This window comes from Marmota flaviventris, chromosome X, assembly GCF_047511675.1.
Source record: "Marmota flaviventris isolate mMarFla1 chromosome X, mMarFla1.hap1, whole genome shotgun sequence".
Lineage (NCBI taxonomy): Eukaryota > Metazoa > Chordata > Mammalia > Rodentia > Sciuridae > Marmota > Marmota flaviventris.
In genome coordinates this window covers 24681814-24709733 of record NC_092518.1, presented here as the reverse complement: position 1 = coordinate 24709733, position 27920 = coordinate 24681814, and the positions used below count along the sequence as shown (strand labels likewise).

The 27920-nt window shown below is 36.2% G+C and overlaps 1 protein-coding gene across 10 annotated transcripts in view; it reads left to right on the top strand.

The window, feature by feature from the left end:
• Positions 1-27920, top strand: part of Dmd (dystrophin) — a 2062171-nt gene that overhangs the window by 1997722 nt on the left and 36529 nt on the right. For 9 of the 10 annotated variants that reach the window (XM_071606751.1, XM_071606753.1, XM_071606749.1 and 6 more), the window contains 6 exons: positions 696-807; positions 2382-2518; positions 3232-3270; positions 7663-7728; positions 8834-8899; positions 11522-11680. In XM_071606751.1, coding sequence (XP_071462852.1) covers positions 696-807; positions 2382-2518; positions 3232-3270; positions 7663-7728; positions 8834-8899; positions 11522-11680 — 579 coding nt within the window. The remainder of the gene's footprint in view (positions 1-695; positions 808-2381; positions 2519-3231; positions 3271-7662; positions 7729-8833; positions 8900-11521; positions 11681-27920) is intronic. The other variant, XM_071606752.1, reaches the window with a different exon arrangement.

Below are 27920 nucleotides of genomic sequence, written 5' to 3'. Positions count from 1 at the left end.
AGCCAGCCTCAGCAACTTAGTGAGGACCTAAGCAACTCAGCGAGACCCTGTCTCTAAATAAAATGCAAAAAAGGGCTAGGGGATGTGGCTCAGTGGTTAAGTGCCCCTGAGTTCAATCCCCAATACCAAAAAAGAAGTTATCATCCAAATAATTATTTGATGATGAATCACCTCAACCAATCAGAAAATTTAAAGCAAGACTTATTTTAATTGGAGTTCTTATTTGTTTCTTTTGTCTTATGGTATTACTTTATAATTTTTTGGAGAAAGTTGCTTCAGGAAATTTTTGTCCCCATGATGGATAGGGGACACACAATGCATCTATGTCTAATACTAGATCCAATAGTCTAAGTTCTTTGAAATTAGAGTATTGGATCTTCAAAAGACTAAAAGGTATCCAGTATTTTCCTACTTAATCTGAAAGAGCTACTACAGAAGTTTAATTGTGAGCTGAGTTTTTCTTCCCTTCTTCCACATATTTATGGGATAATCTTTGTGCCAAAATGTTTTGATACTGTATGAGAGGCACCAGAGATACCTGGAGGTAGGAAGTTAATCACTTACCTTGTGGGACTAATGAATATTGCATTGTTTTCAGAATTAAGACACTGTAGTAGAAGGCTTATTATTAAAGAGTGTTCTTTGGGAATTTGATTTGAAGAAATACATATGTGTTTGTTTTTATTCTTAACCAGGTACAGGAGTCTAAAGCACTTTAATTATGACATCTGCCAAAGCTGCTTTTTTTCTGGTCGAGTTGCAAAAGGCCATAAAATGCACTACCCCATGGTGGAATATTGTACTCCGGTAAGTCAGATGCCTCCCTACTAGAGGTCGATTTCAGGTTTCTTTCTTTCTTTTTTTTGTATTGGGGATTGAACCCAGGTGTGCTTAACCACTGAGCCCTGTCCCTAGCCCTTTTTATTTTTATTTATTTTTTTTATTTTTGAGATGGAGTCTCACTAAGTTGCAGAAGCTGGCTTTGAACTTATAATCCTCCTGCCTCAGCCTTCTGAGCCACTGGGATTATAGGTGTGTTCCACCGAGACTGGCTGTATTTCAGTTTTGTATAAAATCATAGATTGTATATGTGTGTGTGTTTTTGTTTTGTTTTGTTCTGTTTTTGTGGTGTTGGGGATTGACCCCATGGACTCATGCATGCCAGTCAAGCACTGTACCACTGATCCACATCCCATTCTGCAGATCATGTTTAATGCTGTGATTTATAAGTTCCCCAGCTAAAGTGGCTCAGATTACCCTTTTTCTTGCACACATGGAACATAGGCGTTCAGTAAATATTGTTGAATGAATAAATAGTTGCCATGATTGTAGGGAAGATGTTTCACATTTCTTTTTCAGAATCCTAAAGGTTATATATAGAGGTCTTATGGCCAAGGGACATGTTGAGTATTGGGGGTGGTATGCAGGTTCCTCACAATTCATAACCTAGTGCTTTCAATCACTGTTGCTCATATTTTATCTTTGTGATATAGGAATAAGTAATCCTTTAAATGTTTTATATACTTAAAACTTTAAATGTTTACATGCTACCTTGTGTAGCATAGGTATTATTATTTTTACTCCGCTTTTACAGATAAGGACTCTGAGATCCTGAGGTTAGTTTGCCCAAAGTTTTATAAGTGAGAAATAGAGACTTCTCCTAAGATTACGTTTTAGGAAAACATTCAGTGGCTAGTAGAACTTTGATAAACCACTTGTGGAGTGGCAAGGACAGAGGCTTCATGGCCAGACAGAGTTGGACACAAATCTTATGTGAACTCTAGATGCATGCTATTCAAATGGTCTGTCTGCCATACTTTATCTGGAGTTTATTAGAAATGCAAATCCTCTAGCTTTATCCCTTTATGTCCTAAATTAAAACTTGCATTTTAGCAAGATCCACAGGTGGCTCTTGAACACATCTCCTTTAGAACATGTCTTTCTTCCATCATCCGAATGATCCTCCCAGGTATTTAATTATCTTTCTATTATTTCTCTTAACAAAGGTAGTCAATGATGGAGAAGGTACCATGCCATGAATAGCCTGATATTTTGTGGGTGAAGAATGATTTTCTATGGACTAGTTTCTTAAATACAATAAAGTGTGGTAAAACTTATAAACTATCATTCATCAAATAACCTCATAGCTTATATACTTCATTTATTTTTCATAATAACTTGTGGAAGTATTATTGAACCATTTTACAGATGATCAGTGCTTCAGAGAATAACTCCCACACCTTAGTAAATTTCAGGCCTGGTTTCAAAGCTGCATTTGTCTGGTTCCACAAAACAAGAGCCTTGAAGCTAAAGATTGGAGTGGTCATTTGTTGTGAAATCATACTCTCCTAAATCTGATCTCACCATGATTTCCCTTTTAGACTACATCAGGAGAAGATGTCCGTGACTTTGCCAAGGTACTAAAAAACAAATTTCGAACCAAAAGGTATTTTGCGAAGCATCCCCGAATGGGCTACCTGCCAGTGCAGACTGTCTTAGAGGGGGACAACATGGAAACGTGAGTAGTGGCCAAAGCAAAACAGACTGTCATTTGATGTATATCTGAGCTCCTGTCAGCCGAATTCCCTCCTTCACTCCCAAATGCAAACAGTCTCTTCTGTTTCTCTCTTCAGATTTACTGTAGCTGAAAAGAGAAAAAACAAGTTGATGTTCAATCATCATTTTCTCATGTCTCCCAACAATTACCATTTCCGCAAGTTAAACTTTATCTCACAGGGGAAAGGGGAAAAAAAAAAAAAAAACCCAAACACATAATAGCCACCAATTGCCTTGCAAGGTTTTTAAGAAATATGGGACTGTTTACAAATGAGTGATGTCAATATTTCATTTTGATTTTTCCTCCCTCACAAGTCAGTAGATGTGTGTCTTTCTGTATCTGAATGTGTGGTCATCCCTAGTCCCTTTTTTTCTACTTGAGAGAAAATCTAGTCACCGAAAATTGCTTCACAGTAAGTAGTAATGATTCTCATGATCAAGCCAATGATGTTGTCACCTCTTTTAAACTTGTTCCTTATCTGTTCCTGTAACTCTGATGGCAGTCACACGGCTGTTTGTTTTTCTTTTAATTCACTTTCCACCTTTATTTGGCTGTTGCTTTCCATGGTTCATACTTAATTAGTTGGATTTTATTTCTTTTGACCTTTCAGTAATTTTTGTTGTGGCTGACTTTGCCTGTGTCTCTCTTCACCACCTCATTTTTTTGTTTTGCAGTCCCGTTACTCTGATCAACTTCTGGCCAGTAGATTCTGCGTGAGTACTTTTGCTGAAGGGCACTGCTACCACCGACACATTCGCTTGCTTGATTTAAAAGAATTTTTTTTCTGGTTCTGTTTTGTTTAGAGGCATATTAATTTCCTTTCTTTCATTTTGGTTTTTGTTTCTTCTCTTGATGAGACCTAAGAGTGCCGTCTACCATAGATCAGAAAAATTGGAGTAGGATTTTCAGGTCCCCCTCTGGTTGAAATTCTGAATAGCTGAAATCTTGGCCTGAGTTCAAATTAAAATCAGAGAAAGGATTGGAGTTTTAGTGTATTCCTGGGAGACATGTTTATATATTTCCTCAACCATAAGCAAGGAAGAGCCTCCTGATTACATAAGAGTGTTCTTTAGCCCTATTTCTTGAGATTTGGTGCTTTAGGGCCTTCAAAAGGGTTATGGTTCTTTCCTTAGGTCCTGTCATCATTGGAGTTTTAAAACTCAGAAGGGTCAATTTTAGAGTACGGTGTTGAGTTTGGCTGAATAATTTCAGTGTAGTGTGTGGACTTTTTATCATTATATATACTATGCTTTTGACTAATTTTTATATACGTTGGTTTCTACATTTTAAACTAAAGTCATTTTACTCTCCTCTCCAAACTACCTTCAGTTCATAAACAGTTATATATTGACAGTGGGAAAAAATGTACTATAATCTGTTATTACTACTGGTGTATATTAATAATACTAATATTAGATACTGAGAGATGATTGATTTATCTCAGAGTTATAATATTGGAAATCTCTTGGGGCTGGCTGTGGTGGCTCATGCCTATAGTCCCAGCTACTGGGGTGGCTGAGATGGGAGGATTGCTTGAGCCCAGGGGTTTGAGGCCAGCCTGGGCAATATAGCAAGAACCCATCTCAAAAAAGAAAGAAAGAAAACTCCTTTGGGGGCCTGTGATTTATACATTAACAAACAAAGTGTACCTGTTTTAAAATGCTATTTTATGGTGTTTCTATAACAAATATTTGGTAATTCACAGTATGTTTTATCAAAATATTCATTTAAGGTCAGGTAGCTTTATTACATATATAGGGGAAATGACCAAATTAGAAGAGGGACTCGTGTAAGAGTTCAGTTTATTTATTTTGGACTTTTAAAAATTAATCCACCACATTATTAGTTTAAGCCAGATCTTTTCTTTAAAACCCTGTATTGATAAATGCAAATGATTACTTGAGGTTTATTTTAAGTCCTTATTGTCCTAAATGAAGTAGATTACTTCCCTTTCTTTTTTAAAACTGTATTACTGTGCCCCTTAATTTTGAGATATAATAGCTATAAGTAGCAAATTGTCTGATTTTTCCTTAATCCTGAGCTTTAGCAATTTAGGAAGTTATTTAGATTCAGTTATGCTCCTGGCCTGTTGGTAATTGTTTTCCTTAACTCAGGTAGTCTGTTTATAGAAGTTAGAATCTTTCATAAATGAGAAACTTTTTAAAAATTGATATACTGAAGTCCTGAGCTTGATTGGATCCTGCTAAGTAAACATATTTACCCTTGTTTGGAGTTCAGTTTAACCAAGTAAGAAATCCAAAAGATAAGTATGCTGAAGTACTATTTTTTTTAAATGCATGGCTAGAGGTAGCACAAAAATAATAAGAAAGAGTATCAAGCACTTCTTTAAAAGAAGCTATACATGAGCTAATAAGAGGAAAACATCAGGACAATCAGTTAAAAGTAACATTTTAAGTAGAGTGTGTTTGTCTTCTTAGATTTTGAAGTGCTTTAAAATTAATGCCATCCTTATGAAAGCATGTTTTCTAACAATTAACATACCCTCCATAATTCATCTTTTTGTGAAAAGGTTGGTTTGGTTATTTCAGAAGAGTGGGAAATTCTGATTTTGAGAAAGAAAACAAGCCCAATAGAATGAAGTCTGTGTTTTCTTTAGTACTATAATTTTATTAAAGTCTTTACTCATAGGATTATAAGTAATAATGTATAAAATCTATTGTAAACCTATCCTATTCAGGCAGAAGAGTCAGGTCCTAATGTTTTATTTTGTAAGAATTCTTTTTGATGTTAATAGATCTTATGATGATGACAATATGTATTTAATTCATTCAATATGGATCACAGATTAGAAAGTTTCCTGAGATACAGATCTTTTGGGTTTTGCCCGTATTTGTCATATTATTTTAAACTAAATCTAGCTTAGGCCTTTTTTATTTATCCATTAAGTGGGGCAGTCCAGCAATGTTCTTTGAGCTATTCTGCTTTGAAATCTAGATGAATGAAAACTTATCAATGGGGGTTTTACAAAAGAGAAAATAGTGATAGGTAAGATGCCATTGGCCGAGTGAATTATTAATGGTAACAAGAAGTAAACTTTCTTGGTATATGGTTTTGTATTTAGGAGGCAGGAATTGGGAATAGTAGTATTATTGTCCTTCAAAAGTGTTTTCCAAGGCTTATGTACTTAGTTTTATTTCTGGACTCAGTGTTTTTTTTTTTAATTTTTACTAATTCTTGGTTTTTAAATGATTCTTCTCTGACCAGCACTCCCTTTTGGCTTATTTTCTGGTTTAATACGTATCTCTTTTAGTGTATTTTTTTAAGATTTCTGGTTATGATGAGTTCCTATGCATACACATGCTGCAATAGGTGCTACATACATTAATAAGAAAAATAATGTAGAATCAATTATCCTTGAGGCTAAGAGTTAAAGCTCTAAGATTTTCTCTATAAGACTGTATTCATATGCTTCAGATTTACATGCCTGCTTTTCTTGGTATAGTTTTACTCCAAAGTCTTGGGTTTTCTTTCCTCTGTACAGTACTACAGTAGCAAACTATTGTAAGAGAAAATTCTACTAATGTATTTTCATTGATGGTGGCCTTTTAGCTTATAAAAATAAGTAACTGAATGACTGATCTATTCCAGAAGATAATGCTTATAAGTCAAACAATCCAAGTATTAAATTATCTTTACCTGCAGTGAAAATTTCAAAACCTTAGCATTTTGCGACAATGGGCTATTCCAGGACTCTAGAAAATTAGCAAATTGACTCTCCAAAAATATAGTGAGGATTCACATGGAAATCTTTGGATCTGCCTATTAAGTTGGGTAGTCATCCTTTTGTTTCCTCATGAAAATTGAAACATCTTTTTACTTGACCTAGACAACAATGATTTCATAAATAAGACTTTTATCTCTCAGGGAAGTCTTCTAGTTCCCTAGTTATTTGCTGTAATGTGTTGTAATTATCTTATGATAATATATCTTCATTAAGAAATTTTAATTTCTGGCACACTTCTTATGTAAATCTAGTTACAAGTAGCTACTTTTTCTTTCTTCGTTTTTGTTTTTTAACCTAAGGAAAAATAACATATTCTTCTTAGTGTTCACACCAAGCCCTTGAATGCTGCTTGGGCTTTAGGTTCAAGAAGAGCCCTTGCTGAATACCTTACTGTTGACTTTTGGATTCTGTGTCAGGAGAAAAATGGAAGAGACCTTTTGTTCTATTCCAATTAAAACAAAAAGCACAAGCCCAAAACAGGTGTTTCCCCACCCCTAATGTTAATCCAAAAGAGAATATAAAAATTTCCAGGAAAATTAATAGTTCACATAGTAAAAATATAAAAATATATATTAACCCTACCAAAATTCAAGCCTATGGAGCTAAGAAAAGGTAGAAATTTTTTATTATAAAAAATTATATTGACTACTCATGCTAACTTTCCTCTTGTTTCTCATCTGTATTTTAGAATATGGCTGATAAAAAATATTTCATATATTGTCACATTCTATTGAATTAGTAATTCTTTTTTAAAACATCATAATATAATCTTGGGTCATTCTGTTTTGTTCTAGAAAGTAGTAATATGTTTCTGCTGTTAATTTGGCAGATATATTCCTTGTGTAGAAAATTCCACAGAACAGTACTATGGGAAATATTAAGAAGTCTTGGACTGGAGTAGCTTCTTTGAGACTAAAAGGCTTGACTGTAAATGTTTTAGGCAAACCTATAGTTTGAAGTCTGTAAATAGGCAGCTAATAAATGGCTCAGTCATAAGTGTTTAAAAATTTAAATCTCATAGTGATTTAACACAATTTCAGAACTATAGGAGATGAGATACTGCAAGCTTAGGAGGACAAAATGCTTCATAGAGATTTTCTCCCCAGATCTTTTCTGTAACCAAACTTTCCAGAAAATTTTTGATCTTTGTGGCTTTTAAAGAAAGCAGAAGTATGAGAAATCATCTCTCCAACCTGGATTTTAAATTCTTGATGCTAAGATACAGAAACAGTTTACTGAATATTATCCGTAGAATTAGAACAAAAGCATTCTAGGCCATGTATTTAACATAACTGTGTGGTGGGTTTTTTTCTCCATTAATGGATGGTATCTGTGACTAATCACATTTTCTGCCTTATAGGCCTGCCTCGTCCCCTCAGCTTTCACACGATGATACTCATTCACGCATTGAACATTATGCTAGCAGGTATGAGACTAGTTGAATGCCAGGCAAATATTGATTGAAGTAACTAACCAAGGAAAGCTAACCAATAGTAATTTTAAACAAATCTTTTCTTCCTTCATCTTGCCTAATTTCTACTAATCAACTTGCCCTCTAACGTGCATGCCATTCCACTGCATGTTGTTTTTGGAAACCAACAAGAATGTTGGTCCAGAACAATCTTCCCTAACCCTGGCCTTTAAACATTTCTGGTAGCATTGTTATGTTTTGTATACTGAACACACTTACCAAATTGGCGTAAAAAATCAAATCATCTAACCTCCTTAGAAAACTGCTAGACTAGACATTAATCTGTGAAGAAAAGATACTATGTTATATGGAGAATATGAAAGCGTCAGCTTTCCATTTGTGTTTATTTTATGTGATACACTATAAAGAAGATAATAATTAATTTTCCTAACTCTTGGACCTTTCTATCCCACCTCCTTTGTATTTGACATAGTTTTATACCGAAAACCTGAATTATTAATTATAAAATATCTCATGCTTGTTAAAGAAATCTGTAAGAGTTTGATTAACTTTTTTTTGTTGTTGTCAAAAGACTTTATCATTCTCTGAGGTAAAGAAGAGTTTAAAGGTAAAAATTGGTGGCAGAACATTTAGTGACCTTACTGTGAATCCATCCTTTATCAATATTCTGACTTTGGACATGCTTACCAATCGTGAAAAGCATTAACTAGCTTTATAAGTCTGTCATCAGTGGAAGGCATAATTGTCTTAAAAGACAAAGGGTAGTGTAAGGTATGGGGTGCATTTGTTGTTAGGGAAGCTTTTCTTCTGAAAATAAAAATCTGTTCTCAGTGAAAGGAAGATGGACCTGTGGAAATAAAACAGCAATGAAATACAACTTCCCTTAGAATTTATATCAGAAATGTTAAGCTACTCACTTGCTGTGGTCTACCACACACTGCTTCGTATGGTTAAGCCAACACACACATCCTTTAATTTGAAGGATTCCTTTCTCCTCTTGCCATGATTTATCCTTTAGTTTTCAGGAATGTTCGATTAGGTCTTGAATAGATTCTAAGAAGTCACATAAGTTTTAATGAGCTTTTACGTTTTTTATCAGGCTAGCAGAAATGGAAAACAGCAATGGATCTTATCTAAATGATAGCATCTCTCCTAATGAGAGCATGTAAGTATCCCATCTCTTTTTACAAAATGTTCCTGACAATGAAATTGCTTGGAGGGATTTAGAGGTAGGATAGCATAGGATATAGGAATTAGCATCATATTCATTTGATCTTTCAAAGAGCCATTCATTTACTGCTTTTCTTTTAACTCTGTAACAGCCTGGCACAGAATGAGCTCATTCAGATTCAGGCATTATTAATATTCCAGAGTAGTAAAAATCATAGGCCCTGTTCTTGTTGAATCTTATTTAATACCATATCATTACCAATTGCAAGAGTCCCAAACACTTATACTAAATGCTTAATCTTTTACCAAACTTCCAGATATTTAAAAGGATAGGATACTAATTTTAAAGTAATGGCTATGTAGTATTTTTTCCACCCCTGGGGAGTAGAAATGTGATCTTGCTATTCCCATATGGTAAGATAGTTGGGCATTTTCCTTCAGAAATCCAAAGTAGGAGATTTTTGTGATTTAGCATTTTCACGAAGTTACTAAAGTGAGTCAGTCTTGTGAAGAATTTCCAGAAGAAGGAATTCAAGTTCAGGTCTCAGTTTGTTAGTGGGATGATAAGTCAACCCTGTCAAACTTTAAGGAAGGAAATTGAATGATGCTAAAAGTATCAGCAAACACAGCTATGTCAGGGAAACAGGCTTCATTATAGACAAGGGACAATATTCACAATATGGAGCACAGAGGGACATTGCCATGAACTCACAAGTGTTGGCCAGGGTCCTAGGTAGAGACAACAGATTATGAAGCAAATTGGAAGGAAAGAGTAAGACTTTCCCAACCGAATAAACAATGTAGAGAGGAGAACCTAGTCAAAATGCAACAGTCCTTTGTGTTTGACCAGTTATGGCTGTTTCACCGTCTTGTCATGGAGAATAGGCAAAGGGAAGAATGGTAAATTTTTCATACATAGCTGGTGTAGCAACTCAAAGTCTTGCTCAGATGAGAAAAGGGACTTCATGAGGATTAAGCCTAAGGAAATTGTACCAAAGTGGCATTAGTATATAGCTAGTTATTGAAGACATGAGAATAAATCATCTCATCTAGTACATTAAGGTGATCAAGGTAATAATAAAGAATCAAGTCAGCACTCTGTAGTTTGTATATGACTTAGTTCCTCCACATAAACAAACAACCTTTTTCTAGTTATAACTGTGCAGTTTCTTTCTTAGCTTTTGGAAAAAAGGTATTAATGAGATTCCTATATAAAATTCTTAAACATGAAAATGTATGCCCAAAGAATCAACCAAATCAAATGACTATAGTGATTTGCCTCTTTGGCTCACTGATTTTGTATAGTAGAAACTCTAACACATTCAAATTAGTTCAGTGGCTGCCATTCACTGACTGCCTTAAAAGAATAGTAAGAAAGGCTTAATTACAACTATCTGTTATAATTAAAAATGGGAACTTCTAACAATAAAATTTCAGAATTTGGGAAGAGGACTGATAAATTAGATAGGTGGTAAAAACTGCTTTTATTTTTAAATGAAATTCAGGACAAAAAATCCATTTTCACCCAATTTTGGATGGTAAAAAATGGTATTTAAGAGCAGGTTTGGGGAAGTAGTTTAGTGGATTGGTTGATTTCACTTATGTTTCTTTTTAACACCAAATAATTATTTTTAGTTGACTCATCACATCTTCACCAGTTATCTGGCTTGATGGACCAAAATAATTTAAATCAGGGGGACTTCCTCCTAAATAATAAGATTTTTTATTCAACTTAAAACTAAGTTTAGAGAGGGAATACAAAGAACATTAGCCTCTCACTAAGAACAGAGTGAAGTTTTTATAACTTGAAGGAAATTGGCTTTCCAGGACCTTGAAACAATGCATTCTGAGAATAATTTCTCCTGGATATTACAGGGTTCCTATTTTCCAGGAAAGGTTGCTGATGCCTCCCCAAATATAGCTTTTTACTTCTGTTTCCCCTAAGATTAGCCTTTAAGACTTACTCTGAGGAATATGTTGTTCTTTCTTCTTTAATCAGTCGCCTTAATGGATTTTCCCCCTCAATTTTTGTGCTTCTGTTGAAACAGTAATTGAATGAAACAGTTATTTATCTAGAGCTTAATTATTGTTACCATTCTGCCTCCATGACTTTCATAAGTTAAAATTAGCTCACTGAAGCAACGCTTCTTGGTTACCTTGCCTTTCACTTAAGAAAATATTTACTCTATTATTTTAAAGGCTACAGGATTTTTCCCCCTAATCAGTACCAGCAGTAGTGTGGGTTAGCAAACAGATTATATCTTGACAGGCTTGGTACCAAAGCATGAAATGACCATTATGTCTTCTCATACTTACTAACTATTGGCTAAATGGTCAATGCATAGTCCTGGTATTTCCATAATCCTACCTTTTCTTTATCCATGTAAATAGGCCAATCAATTTCACCTGAAAATTCAGCCCAAAACACTTTGAATTGTCATCTGTAGGGTGGTAGACCACAACTTTAATAGTACCTAAATGTCTTTAGAACCAGGAAATAAGATCTTATTGTTAATAGCAAATAAATGTTTCTATTTTCCATACACACCCAAGTCCCTGACCCCCAAAGCAAAATAAGGGGGGGGAAAAAACCAAAACCTTTGATTTTATTTTCCAGAGATGATGAACATTTGTTAATCCAGCATTACTGCCAAAGTTTGAACCAGGACTCCCCCCTGAGCCAGCCTCGTAGTCCTGCCCAGATCTTGATTTCCTTAGAGAGTGAGGAAAGAGGGGAGCTAGAGAGAATCCTAGCAGATCTTGAGGAAGAAAACAGGTGAGTTTTCTTTCTAGCTTTGTCATTGGTAAGCAGAGTGCATAAACTTGCACACACAGACAAGCTCCAGGAATCTTCACTTAGAGTTATTCTGTGTCTAATTGTTTGCTAAAATAATCTGTTTAGCTCCATTTGCAGATTCTCTGTCTTTTTTTTTAATCTGAAAGAAGAAAATGAATGCAATAGTATGATTAAGAAATCATTTTAGGTGTGAAGGGATTAATGCTGATGGGGTACTTGGTTTTTGCATGTATTTCGGCTTTGATTTTATATTTTAGAATAGAATTTAAGAAAAAAATAGGTCATGTAATTTTATGACTATATAATCTTTACATGTGTTTGGCCATATTATCTCAAAACATTTAAGAAAGTAGGTTCATTGGCTTGGTCATATTTGGGAATAGATTATTTCATCTTATTATTCATCATCAAATGCAGAAGTCATTACTTGCGTTCACCATGATAGCCGATTACAGAGATAATTCCAGTTCTCAGCCATCACCTGTAAAAAATGTTCATATAAAAATAGCAGAAATTGTAGAAGAGGAAAAGGGCAAAAGAAAATTCACAATGACTGCAGAGAGGAAAAAGTTGTAAAAACCTGGAGTACTATGTGGTGTTAGGATAATGCAAATCATTTTATTTTACTTTGGTGTATTACATTTATTATATCCTAGGTCCTCTGGTTAACAAAGCCTTTACACATAATCATTTCTAACTCACAGTGTGCCTTCTTCAGGCAAATGCCACCAGGCAAGTCTTTAAAGGAGAAATTGCTCAAATTTTTTGCACTTAAGTATTTTCATCTCTTTGGTTTAGCCCAAGGCACCAAGACCTCTTAATCAAGGCAACACAGTATGTCTGAGAACCACTGCCTTCAGGGAGGATGTCACCTCAAGATGAAAAAGCAAACTGCCATTCATCCAGTCCTTTCTCCTGCCACTCCCTGCCTTCTATCTCTTAATATGTTATGACCTATGGCCATAGCTCCTTATCTGGTTTGCTTCCTTTTAGTTTCTTTCCCACCCCTGCAATAACTCCTCCATATCGACTACTTGTACATTTTTCCAGAATCAAGACCCATCATGACATTCTTCCTTTATTAAATGACTACATCTTGGGAGAAAAAAAAAAAAAGAAAGAAAGTCCAGCTTCTCGGCTGGGCATTCAAACCTTCCACAATTTTCTCATGACCTGCTCTTTCAACTTCATCTTCTTTTGTACTCCCTGCATTCTGGCTATACTGTGGTAGCTATTATTTCTGACTACATCTTGCTCTCATCCACTTTCAAACTTGTTTCTCAGCCTACCTGCTATCCCCCAACCTTCCACTGCCCTTTCTAACAAAGGAGTCCCACCTTTGCTCACAATAACTTTCCTCATAGAACCCTCCTAGGGCTCTGCAGTAGATGCAATCTATCTTTTGCTCATATTACCAGAACACTTTGGACTTTTCTTAGAGAAATCCTTGACAGTTTGCCTTTTTATCAGTTACCATCAGGGCCTCCCTGTAATGAGGTACTTGAGTGCTTTTAGGGCAAGGACTGTGCCCTGATCCTCTTCATGTCCTTTGTAGTAAGTACCCAGCACAATATGAATACTTAGTGGGTACTCAGAAAATATTTGGTGGAAACCTAAAAATACAGCAAGGATATCATATGAGTACCACCCTGGAGGTAATATTATACATTATTTTTTGTTTTAATGATAACTGTATTCTGGGTCTTATTTGTAAAATTGTTCAGGAATAAAGACCATGATAGATAAAGCATTTTCCTCCACTTTATTGAGAATAATCATTAGTACTCATTCATGTTAAATCTTTAATAATTATAGCGGTCAAAATCAAATAGAAAAAATTGTAAAGAGAATTTGATGTTATTGAGGAGTCAGTACATTTTTGTAGTATGTGATTATTGCCCTTGTTTAATAGATCTGTTTAGTTCATTGGTCAAGAGCTCTGTCTTGTACGTCATTAGCACACTTTCCCCCCATACCATGGCAACCAGGTCAAAGAGTGTTAGTAAAAAAAAAAGAATACTGATAACTATCATTTATATATCATTATATGATTTTCAGAAAGCTTTTTTTGTGTGCTTGTGATTGAACCCAGGACCTCAGGAACACTAAACACACTCTTTACCACTGAGCTACATCCCAACCCTTCATTTCCAGATCACTTTAATATATTTTAAATCATTTAATCTTCCTAAAAGCTCTATAAGGAAGAGCTTTTCTCCTTTCTATAATTGAGGAAAATGCAGACTCAGAGAGGTTCCAATAGATTGCCCCAGATTTCACAGTGAGCCCATGGTAGAACTAAATTCAAATCGAGACTTTTCTGACTGAAAATAGCCAACTCTACCTTGGATCAGAGAACAAAGAGGAGTAATTCTGTGTAAATGGTATTTACATAGAATCATGGCTTATTCCCCAGAATGTACCTTATCTTGAGGAAATATTTATAAGGAACCAATGTCCCTGAAAAAAACCAGTTCATCTACTTGTGGTACAGTGACAGCCACTCTACTCTGAAAGTTATCCAAGATCATTCTCTAAGAATGGGATGATTTGTTCTCTGAAAGAAAGGAGAACATTATACCAGGGCTACTTAGAACTCCAAAATGAAGAATCTTGTGTTGATGCAGGTCTTTCTGTAAGTTATCTTGATCTTCAGGAAAAGGTCAGAATGAGTATCTTGCTTTCTCCCAACACTTAGTCACATTCATATCTCCTCCCAAGTCCCAGAGAAATATCTCTATAGACCTCCCCTCCTGAAAACAACCTGTCTGATTCCCTCCCTCCCTCCCTCCCTCCCTCCCCTTCCTTCCTTCCTTCCTTCCTTCCTTCCTTCCTTCCTTCCTATCCTGTCCTCTTATAATTCTACTCAAGGACCTTCAGAGCCATAGCTTTGCTTGCATGACCTTTGAGTTCATTATTGCTTAAGAAGCCTTTAATTTGCCATTTCCTGTGCTCCCCCTGAGAAAACCCAGGAAGTCATTAGATGCCCTTTCTCTGTGCCTGCCAAGCTGGCTATTTCCCAAGCCAGAATTAGGCTTTATAAATGACAGACAGGAGCCTACTTTTACAGAAAATGGGAAAGGATATTTAAACCTGAATTGTCCTAATTGTTTTTGACGTGTACTTACTATATCTTCGGGTATTTTCCTTCCTTTATTCTGCAGTTAATCTCCAAATAACAGTTGGCAAAGGAGAGAGAGGCGTGGAGACCTCCATTCTTTTATAGATATGTTATCGGAGTCTGTTAATTTTGCTTATTCATGAAACCTCCCCACAATCTCCTAGGAAAACAGAAGATGGCTATTTTAGAAGGGTCTCAGGAGTATTCTATCTCTGTCATTAGAATTCCTTTTCTCCCAATTGTTGTACATAGCATTCAGTAAATATTTGTTGAATAAATTAATGAATACATGAATTGAAATGAAGCTGATCTATTTTAGTTTTAACACACATGCATGATGTACTTTGGATGAAAATTCTTTTAAACCTAATTTCATAGAGAAAAGCCTTTCATGGACTTTTTTTTTTTCCTGCTCACTTTTCTAAATACTACCTTTTTCTTCAGACTGCCTTGATTATCACCAACCACTGCTTTATCATAAATTTAGAATGTTAAAAATCCATTTTCTTAATCCCAGGTGTCATATGGTCTCTCCCATTGGTTTATACTACAAAGATAAGGCTAAAGCCCTGAGCAAAAGCTAAATTTGACTCTGATTTTTTCTAATAGTGTCTCTCCTAAGTTTGGGTAACTAGTGACATTAATGAGATATCTAAACTTTACATTTCATTTCTGCAAAATAGCTCTCACTCATTACCACAGAAAATTCGAATTCATCTTTATTTGGTAGGGATCATTTGGATGTTGGGAATTTGCCTCATTCTGTGTCCTCAGCTTTGGGTTCCTAAGGCTTACTTTCTTCCTATATACATTAAACCCTGCACTCACCTGACTTAAATTAGTAGTGTTCAAATTACTGCCAGTTTTTTTGTTTTCTTTCTGCACTGTTTAAATGAACTCGGCTTGCTCTGAAATCCAAGGCATGATCCTAGCAATGAAAAGTTATCCTTTATAAGAGACAAAGATTTATTGTCATTCTATACCTGCATAACAAATTGGATAGTTTATTACTAAGTCTAAAAGGCAGGTAAATACTAACCTGGTTGATCAGGAAGCCTAAATTTAAGTTGTTACTAGATGTCACATGACAACGGAGAACTCTGGATTCTTTGTACCTACTCAGTACCTTTCACATGCCTTGTTGTTGGATATCCAGAACTTATGCAGCCTAAATTTGGGTTATCTCTTGTTCCTTTTTATTCCTCCGAAGATTATACAAGATTATTTATGTTATATTCAAAGGAATTTTAGATTTGATACTTATATCACTGAATTGAACTAGCTGAAAATAACAGATTTGTCCCTTTACCTTATAAGTGACTTGATGACTTTGGACCTTGTTCTCATAGTTAACAGTCTTAAAGGCTCAGGCATCTTTATTCCATTTCTTTCCATTGGCCTTTTTTTAATTTAAAAAAAATCAGGGCATTATAGCATTATAATAATACATAATAGTGGAGTGCAAGTTTGAAATGACGGTGAGAAGATAGCCAAGCTGAAGTGGGTCAGGAAAGCACATTCCCAGCCAGGGATGAATATAAACCAAGGTATTGGGGAGGAATATCAGAGTATATTTAGAGAAACAGTACATATTGCTTTTTTAACAAAGCAAAGAATGGAAAGAAGTGGGGCTGGTTAGGTGGATGAGGGTCTGTCTGGAAGGGCATGGTGGCATGCTGAGTTGATGCGTCCTCACCTAGGACAAAGAGCCCCTCTAGAGTGTCAGCAGGAAGGAGGTCCTTATTTCTCACTTATGCCCCTCTCTCTTATACACATGCAGCTTATATACATATACTTAGATTCATTCAGATGCGTGAATGATTTTGAGAACTATAGTGGAACAACAAAACCAAAATTAGAGGTTGCATGGGAGCCCAGGAAAGAGATGATTAGAGTCCTAAATAATAGAAACGGGGAGGACAGCCTAGATTTGAATGATCTTCCAGGGGACAAATAGAGTTGTTGTTTTTGGTGGTTTGATAGTCCTGGGAGGGAAGGAATGATTCTCAGGTCTGGTGGATATACTGTAAGATGAGAGTTAACTTGCTGGAACTGATAATTCAGAAGAGGAATAGAAGGTCTGTCCTTTAATTTGACAGAATCTATAGAGATCCTTCCTCAAGGGGGCTAGGTAACTAGAAGGTGAAGAATGGAGTATGAGAGAGGTTGGGTTGAGGTCCAGATGACATCTCCATGTATAAATGTATGACAGTCTGTGAAAAAGAACTCAGAAGCTTGCAGAAGAGGTATGGGTCAACGCTGTTAGGCCCCTGAGTCGCCGTCTCATAGGTGGTAGGTGAAACAGTGAGAGTTGAGTTTACCTACTTAGAGGGTGCATAGCAGAAGGAAAAAACTGGGTTTGGCACAATTCTGGAAGATGTGAACATTAAAGTGTTCATTCCATTACTTTTCTTCTTTTAACAGAAGATGCATGTATTATATGTAAAAATCAAGTGTTCAAGAAGGAATAGAGAGAAAAGGGAAATTTTTCTCCAACCTTATCCTCTCCAATTGTGGAGTTTCTGGTTCTGAAAGCTACCACCCTTATTGGTTTCTTGTGTGTCCTTCTTTCTTTTTTAATTTTTTTTTTGTAGTTGGACAGAATGCCTTTATTTTATTTGTTAATTTTTATGTGGTGCTAAGGCTCGAACCCAGTGCCTCACGCATGCTAGGCAAGCACTTTGCCACTGAGCTACAGCCCCAACCCTTGTGTGTCCTTCTTTCTAAAAGCATCTAAGGATATTTTCTACATATGCAAACATTTGCAAATATACTTGTGATTGTCAGGATAATTTCATATGATGTTGTATAGTTTTTGCTCTTTTTTACTTAAAATTGCCTAATTACTTTCCAATGCTGGAGGAGTGTGCAGGGGTGTGGGAGGTGGGAATGATGGGAGCATTTTTCCAGAAGAGGCAGGTGGAAGAGGGGTTATGGATACTGGAGGAGCCTGGCCTTGAACAGGAGGAGGAACATCTCTGAAGACAGATGAGGAATTCAGGGTAAAGAAAGAAGGGGTGGGGAGGATAATGGAGGGAATGTTAAAAAGTCCTGTAGACATCATTGAAAATTAGTAGAGACTAATTCCCATAGCTGTTTGCACATTTGTTCAAGTTAGAGTGGTATATGAGAAAGTTAATGAAACTAGGCATTCATGTCACTTGGCAACATGGGCCCCAAAACAAAGAGCTGCAGAGCCTTTTTTAGATAAAGGGAACTCGTTTGACCACATAAATCAGACAGCCAAGACCTTTTATGGCAAGGACAAAGAAGAGCTTGAAGGACAAACATGCTGCATTTAAAAAGCTGTGTAAGAATTGGGTCAACCAGGGCTGGGATTGTGGCTCAGTGGTACAGCACTTGCCTCGCATGCATGAGGCCCTGGGTTTAATCCTCAGCACCACATAAAAATAAATAAATAAAAATAAAGATATTGTGCCCATCTACAAATAAAAAACAAAACAAAACAAAACAAAAAAAAAAAAAACAGTTGGGTCCAACCATCTCCATTTTACTCTGGCAGGGAAGACAGGTACATGTGGTACAGGTAGAGTCCCCAGGACTCAGAAGCTCAATTTCTAACTAGCAGGTCCAATATCACTACATTTTCTTTGGTTTATCCAAAGTTCATTAAAGTCTATCGGGATTGATTCCTGGCTTCCAATTTATGGAAGTGGATGGGTAGCCTAGAATGACAATTTATTTCCCCCTTCCTCCTATTTATCTCTGTTCAATATTGCTTCATTGTAATTAATGTATTAACACTGCTTTAAAACTTTTTTGTGTGTGTGGAACAGCATGAAGTTAGGTACAAATAGTAGATCTATTAAAATGGGGAATATATGTTTTTTCAGAGACAGGAGTTGTTATTCCATTCTAGGTTCCTATATCTTAGAATCCAACATCATAGAAATCAGAACAAAAATCAAATTGTTTTCTGGTGAGCTTAGAATCTTGGCATAGGGAATTGAATGATCATGAGGACTCCTTCATATTACAGAAAAACAGAAGTGCCCTTCTGGTGATTAAAATATTCATATCCTATAGGTACAGCTGCCATCTTCCTAGGATAGGCTGGATAAAATTTAAAGTTCTTAGAATCTAATTTCCTTTTACAGATTTTTCATGAAGACCCTCATCCTCCTTGTGGCCTTCATTACCAGACCATCCCACTGAAGTAGAATTGATTATGGTCATGACTTTCTGTAGTTAACTTTCCAGGCCTGAGGATATAATTCCATTCAATTCCATAGATAGTTACTGAATGCTTAATGTGTTTTGAAAACTGCAGAGACTACAAAGATGAATAAGACTTGATTCTTACCCTCATGGAGCTCAATGTTTAATAAAAGACATTAAAATATGAACAATTAATTATAACCTAGTATTACAAGTGCTCGGGGGGACACAGGGTAAATGATTAATTCTGTCTTAGGGAGTGCAGAGATCTTCACAAAAGGCAGTTCAAGGTTGAAGACTGAAAAGAAGTTTTCCAGGTTGTGAAAGGAGAAAGGATGAATTTTCCAGACTGACAGTGCAGTGGAATGAGGAGAATGAGAGGGCAGTGGAACAGTAGGTGGAGACCACTATTTAAAGGGCTTTGTAAATCTGGATTTTATCCTATAAGCAGTTAAACACTGAAAGTAGGTTTTTTTTTTTGTTGTTGTTGTTGTTGTTCCAGGGATTGAACTCAGGGACACTCAACCACTGAGCCACATCCCCATCCCTTTTTGGTATTTTATTTCAGAGACAGGGTTGCTTAGTGCCTCACTCTTTCTGAAGCTGGCTTTGAACTTGAGATCTTCCTGCCTCAGCCTCCCAAACAACACTGAAGATTTTTTGAGGAAGGGAAAATTAAGAAAAATGAATGCAGGCAGGGAGCTAAAGCCATGGAAATTGGTAGAAGTATAGCCAAACAGTCCACTGATAGATGGCCAGGTTCTGATCTAAAGATGTCTAAGTGATGACAAATGAAAAAGGCATGGAGAAATTGGAAAGTCACTGAATGAAAGAGGTCAGAGGAGGAGTCAGAGGGAGGAATTGGGTGATACAGAATTTTTTAATTAGGGAACTGAGAAATGATCATTAAAAATCTGAAAGAAATTTGGCACAGTGAAATATGCCTATAATCACAGTTAAACGGGAGACTGAGGCAGGAGAACCACAAGTGAGGCCATCCTGAAAAACTTAGCAAGATCCTGTCTCAAAATAAAATCTAAAAAGGGCTGGGGGATGGGGCAGGGGTTGGTGCTCAGTGGTAGATTGCACTGGGTTTGATCCTAAGCACCACATAAAAAATAAAAATAAAGGTATTGTGTCCACCTACAACTTAAAAGGGGGGGGGGGTTGGCTGGGGGCGTAGCTCAGTGGTAGAGTGCTTATAGCACACACAAGGTCCTGGATTTAATCCCCAGTACTAAAACAAAAACAAAACAACAATGCACACAGGAAAAACTATTGAAATGTAAAGGGGTCAGTGGATAGAAAGAAAGAATTATAAATTGGGCCTACAACATTCTGTTTGCCTGAGGACATTCAAGTGGAGATTCTTATATTGATTTTATGTATACACTTTCTAAAAAGGATTTTTTACAAAGCCATAGCAGTAAGATTCCCACAGTATATATAGATCAGTGGACATAGTCAGGATTAGCATAGTCGAGCTTCAGATTTGGTTGGAAATTCCCTGTAGCCAGAGCCATAAGAGAAAACAAAGATTTATCATTCCATTAATATTGAATGAAAGAAGCATACAACATTCTAAGGAAACACTATAATTTTGTTGGCTCTACATGATAATAGCAACAACATAACAAGTGGCTTTCCTATGAGTACTTGCTATTGACAGGATCAGTTCTGAGAATATGTATTATTTTACTTAATCCTTACAACAACCCTGTGAAGGCAAGGCTGTTTACAGAACACTTGGGGTTACGGTATGAAGGACATTCTATACAACTAGCAAGGGATGGGGCACGGATGCAAACTTAGGTTTCTGAACTTTTTATTTTATTTGTTTAGGTACTGGGGATTGAACCTAGGGCTGCTTTGTCACCAAACTATATCCCCAGCCCTGTTTTATTTTTATTTTTTAATTTTGAGACATGGTCTTGCTAAATTGCTAAGGCTAGCCACAAACTTTTGATTCTCATGCTTCAACCTCTGAAGTCACTGGGATTACATGTGTGTGCCACTGGCCTGTTCCTGAACTCTACTGGTGTTCACTTGATGTGATTATTGGCAGTGTCCTTACCAACACTTTTTCCCCTCCTGATGCTGAGGATTGAACCCAGGGCCTCCTGCATGTTAGGCAAGCACTCTACCACTGGGCTACACTCCAAGCCCCTTATCAATATTTTTATAACAAAGAGCAAGGAAAATTTTATGTGGCTTTTTAGTGGCTTTTGGTAATTTCACAAGGCTTCATATTAAAGACCAAAGAAATGATAATAGTTCTCTGAGGATATAGGTTACTATTGCTCAAAATGTGTTCTGCAGAATATCTTTGAGGTGCTTTTAAGAAAAGTGATTCCAAGGACTGGTAAGCTTTGGAAACTCTTGTATTGGAAAGTCATAATTACATTAGCATTTGCATAGAACAGTTTCGAAGTAAAGAAACCTGAGGAGCTTTGTTTAACCCAATGTTGCTCGGAACACTCTTTGGTAAAGAAATTCAAGTCTGTACTAAACTTTAAAAACCAGCCAAAAAGTGTCTGGCCTGGTGGTGTAGACCTATAATCCCAGTAACTTGGGAAGCTGAGGCAGGAGGAACATGAGTTCAAAGCCAGCCATAGCAATTTAGAAAGGCCCTAAGCAACTTAGCAAGACTCTGTTTCAAAATAAAAAGGCTGGGGATGTGACTCATTGATTAAGCATGTCTGGGTTCAATAATCAGTTCCAAAAAGAAATAAAAATAGAAATAATAAAGAGATAGGATAGTTGGCTTTCTGCTGTAGGAGATAAGTCTAACCATTGTCTTTCTAGGAATATCAGAGGAAAGAATTGTAACAAGTATGTGCAGGTAAAGCCTGGATTTTGCTCACAAAAGCAGCTTTTGATATTCCCTAGTAGTGAAGCAATTGCCCTATAGAGCCAGAGGCCAGAATGCTTTAGTCTGGAAAATCCAAAGGTTAAAAATCATTTCCCATGACCACAGAAAATTCTTTATATTCTTTGTGGAATATCCCTCTGGATAACCTGCCTTTTCAACCAAGCCACCAACAAAAGTTTCTACCAGTAATTTGACACAATTAACTTGCTATATGGAGTTCTTGTTAACTAAACTTGGAAAGATATTTACCAAAGACAGCAACTTTTGTTTCTCACAATTGCTAATGAATTTTGCTTTTGAAGGAGTTAGATGCAAAGGCCTGTTGTAGCTTGAGGTATCTCCTGGATTGTGGTGTAAAGATGTATAATCAACATATTGGGAGGATACTTCTTCCCTTTTTTCTTATAATAAGAATACAGGTGTAACTTTCAACTCAAAAGAAGATTTAATAAGATCAAAGTATAAGTTTAAAAGATATGTAGCTAGTATATGGTTCTATGTAATATCACCACTTAAAGAAGCTGCTTCCCTTCCTGGTACTGTATTTGTTTTTGTTTTAATTTTCTGGTGTTGAAATTTTAAAGGAGATGAATGGTCAATGTTATCAACCTTGTGTGGCTTGGTGCTTAGCAAGTTCCAGTTCATAGAGCCCATGGCTAATAGGCTTGTCCAGGGGAATGTTGGAAAGACAGGTGTGGAGTTTTAAAAGAGAAGTCTGGATTGGGGAGCAATGAATTGTGGGGGCAGGTAGTCAGGGGCTTAAAGGAGGTTGAAGCCTGGGGAGAATATAGCATCCTCCTAGGAAAAGACTATGTGTTGAAAGAAGACCAAGGACCTCCTTGTATACTTGATTGTAATTGGGTATGCCCACTTACTTCTCTGTGAGCAGCCCATTTAGAAATGCTTTCCTGGTGTGTTTTACTTTCGTAAATGGATGGTTTCTGCAGGTAGCTAACCATATCCATTTTATTTTTTTAATATCTCAATAATTAAAAGATGACCTTTTTCCATGTCTCCAAATTCTGGATTATTTCATGGTGTCACTCTGTCTGATATCACTATAGGTCTTAAGTAAATCTATGTGTTTCTATAATATCCTAATAAATCAAGGTAATAATTTCAAAAGTGGAAATGACCTGTATTTTCAGCTTTAGCAGTAAGCATGAGTCATTTTACATTTGTGTGAAGTCCGTTATCATGGTGGAACTAAACTGTATCCCACACACTGAAATGTGAGATCTTCAAGAATAAAGGACAGTGTCTCATATCATTATCTCCACAGTTCTGACTCCATAGATATGTCAGAATGGGTAGATGACTGCCTTTTGGAGTTTTCCTGTTGCCCTGTGGATTTGGGGCTCCTTGTTTTTCTCATTTCTTATCTTATTATTCTGTTATTAATCTTTCCCCAATTTCCTTTAAATATCTGTCAGGGTTGTTATATCATTTTCTATTAAACTGAAAACATCTAAGTTGTGTGTACCAGACTCACACATTCTATAGGTTTATATCGGGGCTCTTTTTTAAACTTATCACCTGAAAATGTTAAGTATCTGTGTAAATAATTCTGTAAGCATATGCACAGCATTTTTCTTTTATGTCAGGGTTCAAAGCCTGATTCCTCCATAGTAAGAGAGAGAACATTAGAAGATTGAATTCAGAACTTCACTTTTTGGTGGTGGTGGTGTTGTTTTGGTACCGGGGATTGAACTCAGGGGCATTCAACCACTGAGCCATATCTCCAGTCCCATTTTGCATTTTATTTAGAGACAAGGTCTCACTGAGTTGCTTAGTGCCTTGCTAAGTTGCTGAGGCTGGCTTTGAACTCACAATCCCCCTGCCTCATCCTCCCCAGCCATTGGGGTTACAAGTGTGCATCACCACGCCCGGCTGTTGTTGGGTTTTTGACTTTGTTTTAGATTTTGGTTTTGTTTTGGCTTTGTTTTTGTGGTGCTGGGGATCTAACCTAGGGGCTTCTACCACTGAGCTACATCTCTGGCTCTTTTAAAAATTTTATTCTGAGATAGTCTCACTAAGTTATTAAGGATGGCCTGGAACTTGGGATCCTCTTGATTAAGCCTCCTAAGTAGCTGGGATTACAGGCATGCACCACTGCACCCAGCTAGAAATTTGTTTGTTTGTTTTTTATAAGAACTTTATTGAGATACAGTTCACATGCTATATAATTCACTAGTGATTAGAATATTTGCTGGAGTTGCACAGCCACCATCACACAGTTTTAGGATAGTTTCCTCACCCCAAAAGAACACATGGGGGGGAGGGGCTAGGGATATAGCTCAGTTGGTAGAATGCTTGACTAGCATGTATAAGGCCCTGGGTTAAATCCCCAGCACCACCACCAACAAAAAAAAAAAAAAGGACACACACCCAATACCTATTTTTCAGTCGCTCTTCCTTTCTGCCACCCACACCCCCAGCCATAGACAATTACTAATCTCTTTTCTGTCTATATAGATTTGCTTATTCTGTACCTTTCATATAAATGGAATCATACAACATATTGTCTTTTGTGACTGACTTCTTTCATTTTACATAATGTTTTAAAGGGACATCTATGTTATAACATGTATTAGTACTTCATTCTTTCTCAATACTAAATAATGTTCCATCGTATAGGTATTTGGGATTTTTAAATCTATTCATCGGTTGATGGACATTTGATTTGTTTCCATTTATTGGCTATTATTATGTGTAATGCTGCTATGAACATTTATGTATAGGTACTGGGACTTATTTGAAAGAAACAATTCTTAGTTCTGTCATTGTAATACAGGAGGCCATAGGATCAGATATGGCAAGAATGTTTAGTAGTGCATGCCAGGAAGTGAAAAACAGGCCATCAAGTTGAATTTATTGGGAGAACTTAAGTCTGAGTCTAACTACACATCAGAGACTCAAGCTGGAATACACAAAGCTTAAAATTATGATTCTCCTAGAGGCTGTTATGGCTTTTTGCTGACCACAGACAATGGAAATTTGATATTTGGCTATATTTGTCTGAAAAAATCAAGACCCACTTTTTCCAGTGGTAATACTCCTGGGGACTAGAGTAACCCATGTCTAAAGCCTCTCCAATCCTAGTTTGCCTTTTGAGTAGTGAAGACCGACCATACCATTTTTATCTTGGCTTTTGTTTGTCTGCCTCATTTCCAGATACAATGGTTAGGATTTCCTATGAATTATTTTCCTCTTGTATTGAACATTATTTTTTTTTATTTGTGTGTGTGCACGTGTATATATGGTGCTGGGGATGGAATCCAGGGCCTCTTGCATGCTAAGCAAGTGCTTTACTACAGAACTACAGCCTTAGTCCTGAACTTTTGATTACTACATTTATTTTGTAGGCAATAATGTGTTAGCCCCTGATTAGGAATTTATAAAAAAACCAAATCTGAATCTGTAAGTATAAAGAAACTAAAGCCAGCTAATATAGTTGAATTCTATCCCTTGGAATCCAAGCAAGATACAGATCTGTGAGTTGGAGCATATCCAAAAAATGGAGAATATTTAGATAATGTTAATCCAGTAGACTTGGTCTAGACATTATTCCAGCAAAAATCTGTGGATATATGTATCAGTTTTGTCACTCGCCTCACATATTTGGTCAAATCCAAGGAAATTTCATCCTAATGATCTTAAGTCACTGATTTCATTTTGCCCAATTGCTCAGTTGTGATGAAACACAGATTATGGGAAATATGTAATAATTCCAAAATTGAGGAGTATCTATGAAACTGCTAGAGGCTAAAACTCAAGTTTTTAGGGCAAATTTTGAATGATGAATCACTTTCTAACCACTGTATATGTTTATTTTTTTGCTAAGATCAGTAAGTCTTAATAGATTACTTTCATTTCAGAGAATTTAATTGTTATCTTTTGATAGGGAGTTTTCAGCATGCCTCAGTTTCTAAGTCTAAAAAGTGCAAAATATGGAAAGGAAGAAGCAAGAACAAGGAGAGTAACTGACATTTATCAAACATGTAGGATGGGCTGAGATGGTTCTAAGTTTTACATATAGAATATAGACATATAGATCATACTGACTTATTAATCTTAATAATGGGGTTAATGCTTAAATCATTGTTGCTTAGAGTCAGCAAGGAGTAAATCAAGGTCTTTCTAAATCTAAGACCATCTTTCAAGCCCTGCTCTAATTCCCTCCTCAACCACAGGTAGTAAAAGGCATCAAAAAACGGAACATGTCAAAAAATATGTATGATTCAGTTTTTCTCTCTATGGAACAAAGATTTTTTTTTGTCTTTACATACTTTGACGTCTCTTTTAAAATGCAGATATCACTGGAAGAAATCATACATTATTATAAAAACCTAGTAAGTTTTAAATGTCTTATAAAACCTTAATACTGAGCAAATTTCAGTAGGAAAAGAGTTGGTATTAAGAGCTCTGAATGCCTGAAAGGGGGACAGTGTTAAGGGAATTAGAAACAGGAGCCTGGGGGTCCTGCCATTTTTATAGTTTGCTTAAGGCAGACCTAAAATATGCATACTCTTACTTCCCACTATGTGAGATTTCTTCTTAATTAACACTAGTAATGCCAAGGCTTATGAATGTCTTTTCCACCTAGTTTAAGGGTATTTTGACTTTGTGCTTGATAAAATTTTACAGTACAGCTTTAAATATTTTTATTGTTATTGAAAAGGCTCTGTGCAATTTCCATTTTAAAAAATGCATCACACTGACTGGCAGAATAATTTGTCTTTTTTAAGAAGCTGCTAATTTGCTAAATTTATAGTTACTGTAATAGTTCTATATGATTTACTACATTTGCCTACATCTAGATTTTGGTGGATATGATTTCATTGCTTTTACTACTGTATGAGGGTAAAGCTGGATTTCTTTGGGTCTATTCCTTTTAGAAGCAGACCTTTGTAGTTGTTCTATTTTACAAAATAGACCCTGTGTATGCTCATGATTTGGCATACAGCTTAATGTATAATATTGGTCACTGCAAAATGACCTTCATTTCTTTATTCTAAAAATATCCTTATTCAACTATAATTACACCTAGTAGGGTAGTTCCATTTAAAGAGTAGATGGTGTACATTGAAATCACTTGACCTGTGTATATTAATAGCAATTACAGGAAGAATAATACTAGTTATGACCGCCAGAGGGGTACTTATAGTTATTGCTGCAGGGTCCAGGCACTTTTCACACTTTCCTCAAGTGGAGGGAAGGCAATAAGCTTTGCCAATTTGATTCATCTCCTCTATGTATTAGTTGGTTAGGAAATTTTCTTTTTTTGTACTGGGGATTAAACTCAGGGGCACTCGACCACTGAGCCACACCCCCCAGCCCTATTTTGTATTTTATTTAGAGACAAGGTCTCACTGAGTTGCTTAGTACCTTGATTTTGCTGGGGCTGGCTTTGAACTCATGATCCTCCTATCTAAGTCTCTCAAGCTGCTGTAAATACAGGTGTGTGCCACCATGCCCAGCAGGAAATTTTTTTAATGTAAATTTATGTCTGAACAACCAAATTTATATATTTTGTGATATAAAATTAATAAATCATATATATCAATGTAGTTGTAGAATGCAACTTTTGAGCTATATAGAGAATAAGAAATTAATAATGGAAAGGGAACTTTTTTTAGGATGACTGGCTACAGGAAGAAATTGTAGTGACAGAAGCCATGTGGCATGAATTTGAATTAGTATTCTTTAGGGAACTACCAGAAAAATATAATTTACAAGATAATCAAGAATGTAAATAGATTCTCTGTGGAGTTGTTGCCTGATTCCTTACATATATTTATCTGGATTGAAATGACTCCATGGCTACATCTTAACAGTTGGAGAATTAGTAAGAAAGAGATGTACAATGTCAGGAAAAGCAAAATATACATTAACAACAATACAAATTGACAGGTGACTGTTAAAATGAGTGAATTGTGTACATGTGGTAAAATTCACCTTGCAGCAACTTACCTTGGAACAGTGGAGTCTTATCAATCATTTATGGAAATGAGCTCCCCTACATGCCTTACAAATACTATGTTTAA